The sequence below is a fragment of the Ascaphus truei genome, chromosome 9 (genome assembly GCF_040206685.1).
Source record: "Ascaphus truei isolate aAscTru1 chromosome 9, aAscTru1.hap1, whole genome shotgun sequence".
Taxonomy (NCBI): Eukaryota; Metazoa; Chordata; class Amphibia; order Anura; family Ascaphidae; genus Ascaphus; species Ascaphus truei.
In genome coordinates, this window is record NC_134491.1 from 32153174 (window position 1) to 32168066 (window position 14893).

At 44.3% G+C, this 14893-nt stretch overlaps 1 protein-coding gene across 1 annotated transcript in view; it reads left to right on the forward strand.

The window, feature by feature from the left end:
- Nucleotides 1-14893, forward strand: part of TYRO3 (TYRO3 protein tyrosine kinase) — an 87163-nt gene that overhangs the window by 11161 nt on the left and 61109 nt on the right. The window contains exons 2-5 of the mRNA XM_075614303.1: nt 2670-2865; nt 3639-3739; nt 5388-5561; nt 12741-12827. Coding sequence (XP_075470418.1) covers nt 2670-2865; nt 3639-3739; nt 5388-5561; nt 12741-12827 — 558 coding nt within the window. The remainder of the gene's footprint in view (nt 1-2669; nt 2866-3638; nt 3740-5387; nt 5562-12740; nt 12828-14893) is intronic.

A 14893-nucleotide genomic window follows, 5' to 3' on the forward strand; every position in this document is an offset into this window, starting at 1 on the left:
AGGGGCAGACAGCTCAACTCGATCCCATATATTAAGCAAGGAGAAGCTTCTTAATTGCTGAAGTGTTTATTGGACACAACAATACTAATAAAAAGGGAATAAGATACTGGGGAAAACACTGTGGCATGGGAGCAATGGAGGTGATTGGGGGACTAGAAAGGCAAATAGGAAAATGCAAGTTATAGGGATAGGTAAATTACAATCACTTTACCAGAGGAGATAAGTGATGTGACTGTTCAAGATGGCTGTTGGCTGAAAACAAACAGTAAATAGTCAGGCTGTGCCAACTAGCAGGGGGAGGAGGGGGCAGCCCAACTAACAGAGAAAAGGGGGCGTTGCCAAGGCAACTGGCTGAGAAGCCAAGGAAATAGTTACATATGTAATATCGTAACACTGAGGAGTGATAGCAGCCTCAGAACAGGGAAAATAGACAGGTTCCAGGACAACTTTTCTTCCAACCTTAAAGATTCTTCTTCAGCTGCGAGGAATCAGTTCAATTTGATTCCACAGCGCGATGGCCAGGTCACGTGAGCGGTTCACCCAATGAGGGCGAACCAGCTCCGTGACTTCGCGGCCAGACCCCAGACACGCCCACCCCCATCACGTCTAGCATGGCCAGGAAACACTCCCGCTACGCGCGGGTGTCTGCCTCCGCGCGGTCTTCGGGTGCATGGACGCAGCCTTAGGGAATTGAATAGTGGAAGTCTCTGCTGCTTTCCCATAGATACAATGTATCTACTAACAATATTTTTTTTTAATTAATCTGTAAACGTCCTTTCTAAGCAGTGTTACAAATATGTGAATCTTTACCTTATATTGCAATTGAGTCTTCTAAACATTTTTGCCCCCCCCCCGACTGTTATGGATATTTAATAGTCTAATAAACCTATATGTAAACTTTACACACGCAAGAAGAAAGCCAGGAATTCCACATCCTTCTATGTGTATATACGAAGACAGGGGAAAGGTGTGTGTGTGTGTGTGTGTGTGTGTGTGTGTGTGTGTGTGTGTGTGTGTGTGTGTGTGTGTGTGTGTGTGAAAATATTTAAAAAAACTTGGATGACAGGCAAAATTGGGAGGGAGGGAACGTTGTCTCTTTCCACTCCCAGTGTGAGACATGTGACAATTGAGGGTAGTACCCAGAACGCTCCACCTCCCTCCTACCCACTCTCCGAAACCAACCCCTTCACCCCAACTCCAGATTAAGCGGCGCAGTGTGGTCGTGAGCAGCGTGCGCTCTCCTGCTTTGCGCTGGTAAAGCAGCATAGGATGCGCTGCTCTCGGTCGCGGCGGTAACTGACATTGCGACACCAACACGGTCGCCTGGTATTTTTCCCTCCCTGCACCTCGCACACTTCACGGATATATTATCATGGTATAAGGGCTCGCTCAGACAGGCTGCTACGCCTACTTGCTAGCGTCTGCGCCCCCGCCGCTCGCTTCTGCAGACCAGCGATCTGTGCTCAAACTGCAGGAGCCAAATCGCGGCGTTTGGGGGCGTGGCGGGGCATGTAACGAACGCGTCACGGACCTGGTTCGCCTTTATTGGCTGAACCAGCTCGCGTCACGCGACTGTAGCCCCAAACTTCAATTTGGATTCTGCCGGCAAAATTTCGCAGCGACAACGCTGCACTTTGCCACCGGTGGCGTTTTCAGTTTGAAAACTCCCACTGCACAACCCAAATTTGCGATGGACGTCGCGCGCACCTCGCATCGCCTTCTGCCTGAGCTCAGCCTAATGTGCGTCTCATGCGTCATCGTTACGCAGAGCAGCATGTTCATGGGATTAGAACGGAAGTGCTTTTCTCACCATCAGCTTTCATTGACGTCTTCCTGGCTTTGGCTGTTGGTTCGTGCGAGTGACATAAATATTCTTGCTAACCGTGGTTTCTGACGGAGGGATGAGAAGGATAAGCCAAAAATATACAGTGACTCATGGAATTCTCCTTCTCTCACCTACTTTGCCCAGGAGGAACAATCTTAGAGAACAGCAGGGGGATTCACAGATTAAAACTCAAAATTGTACGGTCTGCAGGGATTCTTCTGTGCTACAGTAATGTTCACTTTTACATTGTATTCACTATTTCCCCATTTTTTTAAATTTTTTAATTTTCCAGTATTGGTGGATATTCTTTCTGAACACGTGCTGGGTACATTATATGATTAAAAATACATAGAGGGCCGTCGGTCACCAGGGAGTTCCCAGTGTACTAACCTCTTTACTGCCACAGAGAATACCGGGATGCATTGTAAATGATGTGAAAAGGGTGAACATGTCGGCGTTATCTTGATCTCGCTTGAATGTGCATGTTTATCATTAAAAATAATTAAAATGCTTCATTTAAGTGAACAAACTGGATTCCTGTAAATCTTGCCAAGAATTTCTCACACCGCACAGGAGAACCAAAAAGTGTATTAATAAGGAGCGAGTTTTAGGTGTTTAGTTTTAAGATGGATCGTGTCCACTTGGCGACACCAGTACTGGACTGGAGATCACAAGCAGTTCCAGCCAAATTGGAACCTTGTTATCACACAGGGTTTCGGTGACACCAACTCCCTTTTTACCAATGATTTCGAATTTTAACCATTCAAATGCGTTTATACACCACACCACACCACCGGGAACTATTCTCTGCCCTCTCTCTCGCTCTCTCTCTCTGTGTGGCTAGGAGGGAAGACCGGATTACAGTTCACGAGTCATGGATTCAACCTGACCGTGTCTCAGGGTCATGAGGTCAAGCTGAACTGCAGCCTGGAGGGGATGGAGGAACCGGAGATTCAGTGGCTGAAGGATGGTGTGCCTGTGCAAAGCGCTGACCAGATGTACATTCCTGTGGATGAGGATCACTGGATCAGCTTTCTCAGGTACTGTATCTGACCAGACTGATTCCAAAGGTAATGAGCTGTGTATGAGTAGCCGGCATTGTAACCTCCGCAGTCATTACCAACCTTCCCATGTAGGGGGACCAATTAACTGCATCCACGCTTTTAAGTGCTGGTAATCAGACTGCCCCAACATGACGTACCCAAACTTCCAGTCACATGCACATAGAGTATTTGATCTTACTGTGTTTAATGTCGAGAGTAGAGCAGAACGACAATTCCCAGACTCCTTTGCTGCTAGGAATCATCAGTAATACACACAGACCTATACGAAGTGAATATAAATTTTGTGTGTGCCCATTTGTTCATTGACTTCACATCTTTGGCTTGGGCTTGTGGGCCATATCCTGTGTGGTGCTACGACACTTTACGATCTATTCATTTGACCTTTTATATCTGAGCCATAGGGCTTATTGCATAAACTGCAAGAGGTGACGTTTCGGCACGATCGCACGGGAAGCCCCATTGAGTTTACTTCAACGGGGATTTCCATGTGATATTGTTGATATGGCGCACTCACAGTTTTTTGGGGAAAAAACCTTCGTATGGCAGGCTGCGTGATTATTTAACTGCAGTTCTGTTCTTATTCTACAAATTACAATGAAAGTGCTAATTTGAACACCTTTTGACATGCTTTTAAGTAATGTCTGTACTCTTCTACACTGTAATATATTGGCTTCCTCGTGTGTAGCACTGGGTTTTCTTTCCCAGTTGTGTTGACGTGTCATGTCTAACAGCACCGTCTGCTCCTTCAGCTTGAAAAACATGGAGCGCCCCAGTGCTGGCAAATACTGGTGTGAGGCAGAGAACAATGGAGTAAAGGCTGTGTCGGATGATATTTGGATCATGGTGGAAGGTAGGCCGACCGTCATGGTCCACATGATGGACATTTGGGTGTTTAGAACCACAATAGTGATGGAAAAACTGCCATCATTGAGATTTTCTTGTGTCTCCTCCATGATCACTGAAACCGCTCCACATTGTTTTCTGAGCTACTAATTCGATCATTAACTGCAGGAGTATATTCTATAATAAAGTTTACCTTAAAATTACCTTAATAGATGAATTGTCTCTCTAAAATACAAAATTAGATCAACAAAATAGAAATTAGATTGATCTAATATTGTAATGTGCCTAACTTAATTTGACATTTATTTGTACTTCCCCCCCCTCCCCTCCCCCCTATGCGCCCTTATTAATTTCTCTGTATTCCCCATCAATCTTTAAATTCAAATAACCTTATATGGTAAAAATGTTTTTATTTTAGTATCATAACAATTACAACTTGGTGCAAATCACATTAAAACTGATCATACGCATTAAAAGCTTGATAGACCATAACTGCGTATTATGTTTTCAATGATCAAATAAACTTTAAAAGTAGCAGACAAAATTGGACTATTTGACACTATAAGACAGCCGAAATGAAACACGCCTGTGTTTGCATGTTATTGCAGTGTTTTGTTTTGGGTGGTTTCTCCCTCCCTGCCCCGTGGACCTATTTTTCTGTTCGTGTTTAGAAAGGGTGTGTAAGAGATGGGTGCAGAGGTATGCAAAATGGAGACCGTTTTTAGGGTGAAATTAACATAAGGCTTTAATTGCCTTTCCTTTAAACAACACAGCAAACAAAAATATACAAAAAACAAAAACAAACGCCTATCCCTGTGTAAGGGCTAACACACTCCCCAGTCCCTATCTGTAAGACTGGGGGGGAAAGCCCCTTGCCAGTATACCACCCCAAAGTCTCAGCGGTACCTTAAAGCAGGTGGCCCTTCAGGTCAGTGGTGTGTTGGAGGGACCAGCCCCTGGCAGGTTCCTGGGTCCTGTGTTCAGGAAAAGAGGTTCTGTCTTGTTTTCAATGCCCAGTACCCGGTGCACTCAAGACCTCTTTCCTCTTGCCAGCACCTTGTATGCTGAGGACAATCTCTGTCCTGTGTCTCAAATTACCTCCTCTACAATTGCCTGGCTGCACTTAACCGGCTCCCTGCCGGATTTAGAGGCAGTGTCTTCAACAGGGATAAGTCCCCGTTACAGGGTGGAATAAAGTTCAAGTAACAGTTGAATTTTTGGGGGGTCCGGCTGCTAATATGTTTTCAGTCTCCCCTCTCCAACTATAAAAACCTTTTGGACAATTGAAAGTATTTACAATGGTCATTCTCGATATTGATTTATATTACAAATGGGTGGGGCAGCCACATGAGATGTTTAATCAGAAATGCTGGTGTTTACTAACATCTGATACGGGAGATTGCTCTGCCAGGCAATGTTACCTGCCATTGACTTAAATGGCAATCCGTGTGCAAAAACCCATAAGGGAGGATGGTGAAGCACCCCCAAACTGCGGGATACAATGCACGCTCAACTGAGTTTCCCCACAGTCATTAGTTGGAAATATTGGTGAAAACCCCTTTCTTTTTAATTTTTTTTTAGATATTTTGTTTTATCATCTGCCATAAAATGTTAACAGAATGTAATCCTTTGTTTGTTTTTTTAATGGTACCCAGGTGTCCCATATTTTACCCTTGAGCCGAAGGATCTGGCTGTATTCCCGAACTCCCCCTTCAATATGTCCTGCGCTGCTGTCGGACCCCCAGAGCCGCTAACAATTCTCTGGTTTATGGGACAATCCAAAGTGGAACGGACACCGGAAGGTTCTCCATCTTTTCTCCCTGTGTCAGGTAAGATAGATTTGTAGGTGCAGAGGGCAGGGGATTGGGAGGAAGGTCCTGTTTGGGGCCTCTTATCTGTTTGGCTCAGGAGTGGCCAACTCCAGTCCGAAAAGGGCCACCAACAGGTTAGGTTTTCAGGATATCCCAGCTTCAGCACATATGGCTCAGTCTTCGATTGAGCCACTGTTTGAGCCACCTGTGCTGAAGCAGGGATCTCCTGAAAACCAGACCTGTTGGTGTCCCTTGAGGACTGGCGTTGGCCACTCCTGGTCCAGCTCTTTATTCAGTGTGCGGTGCAGCAGGCTTCCTTAGGCCAGGTCCCCGCTGTGGCGGACGCTGCAGGGAGAAGAGCCTCCCCACAATGGGGCACGGCCCGCTGCGAGGAGGGGGGGCCGCTGCGCCGACAAACTCCTGCTCAAGAAAATTGAGAGCATGAGTCGCGACGGAGCGCTAGGCCACGCCCCCTGGCGGTTCAGCCAATGAGGGCAAACCTGCCGGGTGACGTCACGGCCGCTCCCCCGTCATGCCCCCCCCTGTCTTTCCTTTGAAGCTCTCTGCAGACCGGGGGACACGGCTGCACGCGCCGCCAGCCTCGCAGACGCGCGTGCAGCGCAGGCAGCGGGGCCGCAGCCTTAGGATGACTGCAGCTCTATTCGTTGTCTCACAAGCACAGGGTCGGATACGGGTAAAGGAAACACTTGATAGACAAACACTTCTCTGTTCAGAAGCCCTGAACAAAAGGAATTTGCGCTTAACTTCCATTGAAACCAAAGCATCCAAATACTTTCTTTAAGCAAGGTTATGTATGTTTAAGGAAGCCAATTAAATTGTTACGTTTGTTACAAAGTGTTTCTAATAAAATAAACATTTTTATTTCTTCATCATTAATTAGTCCAAAATAGATGTTCAAACCATATTGTGGGGTTATAGAGCGAGGGCTTTCACTGTTTATTCATCTTCGTTCCATCTTGCTGCGTTAAATTGTGCTTTTAAAGGAAAAATTGGATGAAGGACAGACAGAGGGTTGTCATAAATGGAACTTGTTCAGGATGGGCTAAGGTCGTGAGTGGAGAACCTCAAGGATCGGTACTGGGACCCCTGCTTTTTAACTTGTTTATTAATGACCTTGAGTTTGGCATTGAGAGCAAAGTCTCCATCTTTGCTGATGATACTAAATTGTGTAAGGTAGTAGAATCAGAGCAGGATGTAATTTCTCTCCAGAAGGACTTGGAGAGACTGGAAACGTGGGCAGGTAAATGGCAGATGAGGTTTCATACAGATAAATGTAAGGTTATGCATTTGGGATGCAAGAATAAACTGGCGACTTACACATTAAATGGGGATAAATTGGGGGATTCCTTGATGGAGAAGGATTTAGGAGTGCTTGTAGACAGCAGGCTTAGCAATACTGCCCAAAGTCATGCAGTAGCTGCAAAGGCAAACAAGATCTTATCTTGCATCAAACGGGCAATGGATGGAAGGGAAGTAAACATAATTATGCCCCTTTACAAAGCATTAGTAAGACCACACCTTGAATATGGAGTACTGTTTTTGGACACCACTCCTTAGAAAAGACATTATGGAACTAGAGAGTGCAGAAAAGAGCCACCAAATTAATAAAGGGGATGGGCAATCTAACTTATGAGGAGAGGCTAGCTAAATTAGATTTATTTACATTAGAAAAGATGCGTCTAAGACTGGATATGATAACTATAAACAAATATATTCAGGGACAGTACAAGGAGGTTTCAAAAGAACTATTCATCCCACGGGCAGTACAAAGGACTCGGGGGCATCCCTTTAGGTTGGAGGAAAGGAGATTTCACCGGCAACAAAGGAAAGGGTTCTTTACAGTAAGAGTAGCTAAAATGTGGAACTCATTACCCATGGAGACTGTGATGGCAGATACAATAGATTTGCTAAAAAAAAAAAAAGTTTGACATCTTTTTAGAAAGGAAAGGTATACAGGGATACACCAAATAAGTAAACATGGGAAGGATGTTGATCCAGGGATTAATCTGATCGCCAATTCTTGGAGTCAGGAAGGAATTTCTTTTTCTCAAATGAGATCATTGGATTATATTTCACTGGGGTTTTTTGTTTGCCTTCCTCTGGATCAATATACTCGAAGTACGGATATACTGTACGATAAAGTATCTGTCGTCTAAATTTAGCACAGGTTGAACTTGATAGACGCATGTTTTTTTTTCAACCTCCATCTACTATGTAAACTATGTAATCCAAGCAATATCTTAGTGGGGTTTTTTTAATTAAATTTAGTTCCGTAGTATTAGATAACTTACTACATATTTTTATTTTATTTTTTTAAATTCAACCCTTAGTGCCGTTTTTAATATACTGAGCATCCTTTGATTTCCATAGCAGGTTTTAAACACTTTCCCAGCAGTGCAAGATCTTTGCAACACTTTCCTGTTTGTGATAATTTGTTGCCAATATTCCCAGCAGTTTAAACTGTAATAATAGATAATGTTACCATAGTAATATAAAAACATTTTAGCTGCTTAGTTACACTGACAGAAGGATTGATTTGAAACTGAAAGGCAGCCATTTAATGAACCCTTGGATGCAGGATTTTGCTGCTAGATCGTGGGAGAATCAATCGATCGGCATCTTAGGTAATTATTTTTCAATAAAGGTAATTAAAACAATAGATTACTTTTGTATTTTTTTGTAAATTGCTTGGATTGCCTCTTTAGTCAGTTAATTGCTTGGGAACTAAAATGAGAACAGAACGGGGTGTTTTTAGATCCAGGCGGGTGACATGCCCGATCCCCCAGGTGTTCATAGATCCAGACGTGTGACCTGCCCCGATCCCCCAGGTGGTTTTAGATCCAGACGTGTGACCTGCCCCGGTCCTCCAGGTGTTTTTAGATCCAGACGGGTTGCATGCCCCGATCCCCCAGGTGTTTTTAGATCCAGACGGGTGACATGCCCCGATCCCCAAGGTGTTTTTAGATCCAGACGGGTGACATGCCCCGATCCCCCAGGTGTTTTTAGATCCAGACGGGTGACATGCCCCGATCCCCCAGGTGTTTTACAAGAGGTGTCAATAGCACAATTATCTCTCTTAAGATACGGAAGGTGGATCAGGTTTTGCAAAACCAGTTTTAGCTGCGTGTAAAGTATTTTTTGCAGACTGGGTGTAATTAAAACATTACATTCTGAATACCAGTTATACATTCCTCACTTTGACCCAGATTTTCTAAATGGCTCTAATCCATCAGGCCAGAGGTAGCCAACTCCAGTCCTCAAGACCCACCCCATGTGTTTCCTGTTTGTGATCATTTGTTGCCAATATTCCCAGCAGTTTGAGTTGTAAACTGTAATAATAGCTAATGTTACCTTTAGTAATATCAGGATACATTGTAGCTGCTGAGTTACACTGACAGAAGGATTGATTTGAAACTGAAAGTCAACCATTTAATGAACCCTGAGATGCAGGATCTTTGCTGACCGATCACGGGAGAACAAATTGAACGGCAGCTTAGGTAATTCATTTTCAATAAAGATAATGAAAGCCTGCATATATATTTTTAAAAAAAGTTTTTTTTTTTAGTTTTTTTAAGTGCTGCTTAGATTGCCTCTAATAGATCTGCGGTTATAAACTGTTCTGATTAATAGTCAAATATAAGGACAGAGCGAAAAGTACACTGTATATTGTACATTGGTTTGTAGATTTGTTAGGTCAACGCAATGACTAAAAGAGGACAAAACCACCTGAGTTTAAAATAAATAATAAAGGAGGATAATGCTGAGTTTTAAATGGAGAGTGGGAGTAATCTTTTTTGGGGGTATTTAATAATCTGCGATTGTGTTCATCGGGGGATTATCACATGGAAACTCCGATTGACTTCAATGGAAGTCTCAGTGTGATAGTGCCCTGGTTGTTGCCATTCTGCATGGTTGACCACTAACACAACCCTAAATATTAGAGAAGAGTTTGCATAGGTAGATGGTGTGGCTACGTACAGTACAATATACGGACCATCCAAAAACCACTTCAGATGCATGTCGCTCAAACCTATTTGGTATCAGCAGCCAGGGCAATGTACTAGTGCTCGGGGAAACTGAAGGAGTTTCTTACTACACTCGCCTTACAGCAACGCACATCCTCACTGTCCCTTAGTCTCAACATGGCGACCTCCCTCCTCTGTCACTGTCCAGAATGCACATTCTCATCATAAGTCTGTTTCTCTGCCGGTGTCAAAATCAAATTTTTCTGTGCAGTTATCCCGTCTCGGTCCTTCTGCCTTTGTCTCCCTCACTATCCCTTTCCTCTGCCCTTCCCATCCCCTTCCTGCGATATGCACAAGAACACACGGTGGTCGCTGGAGTCGTTCATTGTTCTCTCTGAAGTTGGGGATAGCCTTGGAATTGTGTAAGATTTAAAGGCACTCCCAGCTAAGACTTGTTGAGCGCGGAGAGGCGCACACGCAGGGCTGGGCGTGTAGAGGCATTCTGGCACGTTGAAACACTACAAGGATTTGGAAATGGTCCAATGTGCTGTGTTCTGTAACGTGCAAGAGCATGAAAACAATGGAAAGGCTTCAAACTGTTAGAGATTGTGTTGGTTCTAGGCCTTCGGCAAAGAAGCAGTTGCATAAGCGTCTTGTTGGTTACATTCCCCAACACACAAGCATATGAACGTAATGTACTGTATGCTTGAAGGTGCAATCCATCATAGCCAGCCCCAAAAAAATGTTATTGCAAACAATTCAACAATGCTTAGATACAATAAGCTTGATCGGGCCGCTCACCTTGGACGTAGTCCTAAAGAATGTGTGTAACCAATGGTAAGGTGCATGGGAGAATTTGTATAGTTAAACAATTCAGCAAGCCAATTGTCTTCCTAAAACTAATTTAGGCATGTTAGGCTGGGTCCATAGAGGGAGAAGCCGCGCAGACGCTCCGCGCTGAGCCCCCTCATCCTCAATGAGGATGTCTTTAGAGGGGGCTTCCGCGAGCGTCTGCAGGCGTGCTGAGGCGCAGGGATATTCAGCCGACAGCCGAAACTGTTTCTCAGCGTGCTGTCGGCTGAAAACACCCAATCAGCGCGAAGCAGCGTCATGGCGTTGACGCTGTGACATTGACATCGGCGCTTCGCGGGCTATTGGCCCAGCTACGTCACTGCCCCGCCTCCCGATCGCGCACAGTGGCTTGCCTGCCAGTCCATGGAATCACTCCTGACCAAGCAGGCGAGCCTCAGCGTCAGCGCGGAGGAACGCGGCTGGACCCCTCTATGGCCTCAGCCTTAGAAGCAAAGATTTGGCTATTTTTGAAAATAATGATATTTCGCTTTTCTTAGTTGCCTCTGTGGAGGGGGTTGTTGGTTAAATAAAGGTTCTATTTTCCTGTCTTTATCTTTTCTTTTTCTGTCTCTCTGATAAGGGGAGAGGAAGAGAAGGGGCTCTGCCTGTGCAAACTCTTGTTAAACACACACTGACATCAGACAAAAGGCTGACATCAGACAAAAGGGAGCAGTCTGAGGACATCACACCCCTCCCAAGTGTCCGCTCATCGTGTTTACATAATAACGTTAAAACATGATTTTATAATACTTATAGGTGTCAGATTATTTGTAAAATGCATTATACACCCAGATGTAACCCCTTCAACATCCTAGGAGGGATTACACCTTTTATATGACTATAAGGCTTTGTGGGTCATATTTACTAAGCCTTCTTCTGCTGCTCAATGACACCTTCAAGCCCATTCCTGGCTGATGTTGTCCTCCAGCTTGGGAAGGTGTCTTATGGCAGAAGACTAGTTTAGTATATATGGACCGGTCTCTACATTTCCAGGTTCCCACTGCTCTTACTCTTCAGGGAAATTTTGAGGAATCCCCAGTGGTCACAAATCGCCAAACACCAATCATTCCACTCCAGTGTTGGTGTTTTGGACGGGCGAAGTGGGCCATTCGGGGCAGATATTTGGGCTGTGGTTAGATTATTATTGTATAGCTTTAATAATGCCTGAGATGACACAGACATATCTCCATCTATTTGTCTACTACCAGTATGGGAGCAGCTGACACATTCTGCATGAATAACTTGTGTCGGGTGCTGTGCCAGCATGGAATTGGTACTTCAGTGAGGGGGGAGGAGGGAGTTGCAGAAAATAAAAAGGGGACGGGGGGGATTATGGGCACATTTAATGACCTTGATAGTGGTAGATTTTTATGATCCTGTTTCAGTCCAGCGGTTTACAGATTCCTATAGGTACATGTCTGAGAGTGTTTGATCCATATTTTAGGTGTACGTGTGAGGTGCTTAATCCTAGCCTTTAAGTTCGATCATGATTCCACCTTGGTGTGTGGTGGGAAGCCTATTCACTAGGTCAGTCGTGGGCAACTCCAGTCCTCAAGGGCCACCAACAGGTCAGGTTCTCAGGATATCCCTGCTTCAGCACAGGTGGCTCATTCTATGGCGGCCACTGATTGATGGATTAAGTTTGTGCCCCTTGGTCTAGAGTTGCCCACTCCTGACATATGGCCTTGCTGGTGGGGGACAAGGAGGAGGCTCTGCAAGGGTCCCCAGGGAAGAGTTTATTCTGTTCCCGGTGTAGAATAAGATTGTAAGAGGGTTGAGGCCTAGGATACTTGTATGATTGATGCAGGGTTCCCAGACTTTTGAAACTTATGGCCGGTGTTATTGAGAAGACGGGTCCTTTTCTCCATTGAACTGGCATTTTTATTGCACCAGGCAGGTTGTACTTGAAAACGAGAGGTTACTCTCATTGTATTACTTCCTGGTAAAATATTTTATAAATAAATAATAATCCATTATAATTTAGGGCCAATGCAGATGTAGCCGACGTTGCCACATTGCGTTAACGCTGGCGCGTCACTTAACGGTAGCTCTATACAAAACAATGGTTATGGAGACGATGCGCGCATTATTTAACGTTATTTCGCGTCACCGGATGTGATGGAGCAGATGTGCATCCGCATATTAACCCAGAGGAACGTTTCACTGCAGGTGACGCCCCAATGAATAAAAAATGGAATGTGAATGTTTTCCTGTAAGGTAGTAACTTTGTGTGTGTGTTTTTTTTTTGTTTTTTTTAATTAAATATATAATAAAAGGACAAAATATCAATAACCTATTTAAAGTAGTCATCCTATTTGCAACCAGGTAATGTCATAATGAATTATTATTTTATTCTCAGGGATTCGGCAAACCACATTTATTTCGTGCGAAGCGCACAACGGTCAGGGCGTTTCTTCCTCTCGGATGGCCATGGTTAGTGTTAAAGGTGAGATGTCTTCATTAACCCATTTGGGGCTGGAGGGTACTCGAACCTATCTAATAAAAACCGTCACATGTTCCTTCCAGACGAGGCGGCAACTGGAGATTGACCCTTTTGACTGCCAGGAAGAGCAGCAGTGCATTGCGTTGTCGTGCCTAACCAGTCGCCATGTGCTTGGTGGAATCTGTTATTTTAGGACTTTGAAAGAAAATGTTCTTCTTTTGATACAGGGTCTCCGAGCTTCTGTTTGGGAAGAGATGTCTGGCACGGTGTTTACCGGCTATTGCATATACTTCATGCCTTCATCATCTTTATCAGCAGAATATGGTCGTTTGGAGAATGTAGGAAAAAGAGACTCTGGCCCAGGTTCACTAAGCAGTGTTCTGCCGTATAACGCCTTCCTGTGCCAGAAGAATCCTCACTGCCCATTCACATGAAAGGGCCGGATGGTTTCTTCCTGCACCAGTAGGTGTCTTATAGAATAGCACCAATTGGTGAATATGGTCCTGAATCCAGTGTAGTCGGACACACAGTCATGATGGCGTGGAGATGGAGTTCTGTCTCTTGGTAGAAGCCAAGGATTTGGAGAACATGCTTGTTAAAGAGCAAGAAGCACAGTGTGCTGGCACAGACTTGGGCAAGTGTGAGGGATAGATCTTGGGCATTGGTGTGTGCCAGGAAAATATTGATTTGACTTTAATCGGGTGTCTTATTACGTAAGCCTTTATTTACTAAACCGCAGTAGTGGTTTTGCCTGCACTTGTGGTATTTAGATGATATTAATACTGTACTTGATAAACCTCTCCGATGGTTTCATGATTGGGGCTAATTGAGCCACGTAACCACGGTAGTGGTTTGTCGTGGCAATAGTAAAGTGAATATCACTGTAGTCGTTCAATTGCCTTCCAATACCAGAGGGCCCAGGGCATTGCATGTGCTTGCCATGAATGGGTTAATACGCAAGGAAGCACGGTATCCCTATCCCGCAGAATTGACACTGAAGGAAGAGCAGATACACCTACAATTAACGCATACAATAATTACAATTAAATATACAGGATGTAACAGCATAAGTATTTGTGGGGGAGCAGGGACGGGTATTGTTCTATGTGACCTTTCTCTAGGCCTTTCCAAGTATCCATATCATAATCCCCATGGTTTATATTGTAAAGAGAGTATGGTTGATTCTATATACAAACAGTATTTCTCCATCCCTATTCATATTATTCTAAGCGATATAATCAAAGGAGGAATAGTTATTTTATTTTTAATGTGGGGCCAACGTTGTACTCCGTGTCTTAGAATATAAATACACAGGCATATTTAATATATACATCTCAATAGAAGGGCAAACGCAGGGAATCCTAAAATCATTGTGAAGTTATACACACACACACACACACACACATACATATATACACACACACACACACACACACACACACATACATATATACACACACACACACACATACATATATACACACACACACACACACATACACACACACACACATACAAACATACACACATATACACACATACACACATATACACACATATACACACATATACACACATACACACACACACACATACATATATACACACACACACACATACATATATACACACACACACACACACACACACACACACACACACTGGAAGTTGAAGAGGTATCTCTGCGCTCCGCGGGGTAAATTAGCTCATTTGATGAGACGGTGATATGTTATCAATTGGTTGGCACGCTACTGCGACGGCAGATTTTGATGTGAGAGTTGGGGATGTAGGGAGATGGTGTCTGGCTGTTAATGGCTGGAAGCAAGATGCACAGAGGAGACCCGTGAGAGAATAGGCTTTTCAGCAATGCCCAGGCAGGCTGCTTGTTATGCAGTCCCTTGCCTCAGCTGTGCAATGGGGGAAGATAACAGGGAAATGTAGGTCAGGTCTGGAGAAACAGGGTGAGCCAGATATCTGTGTAACCAGCAGCACACTACGCCAGCCCGTAGGCATAAATCTTACACGGCTGTAAGTTTGTGATGTGTCTGCTACAAGGGAGCAGGTTATGT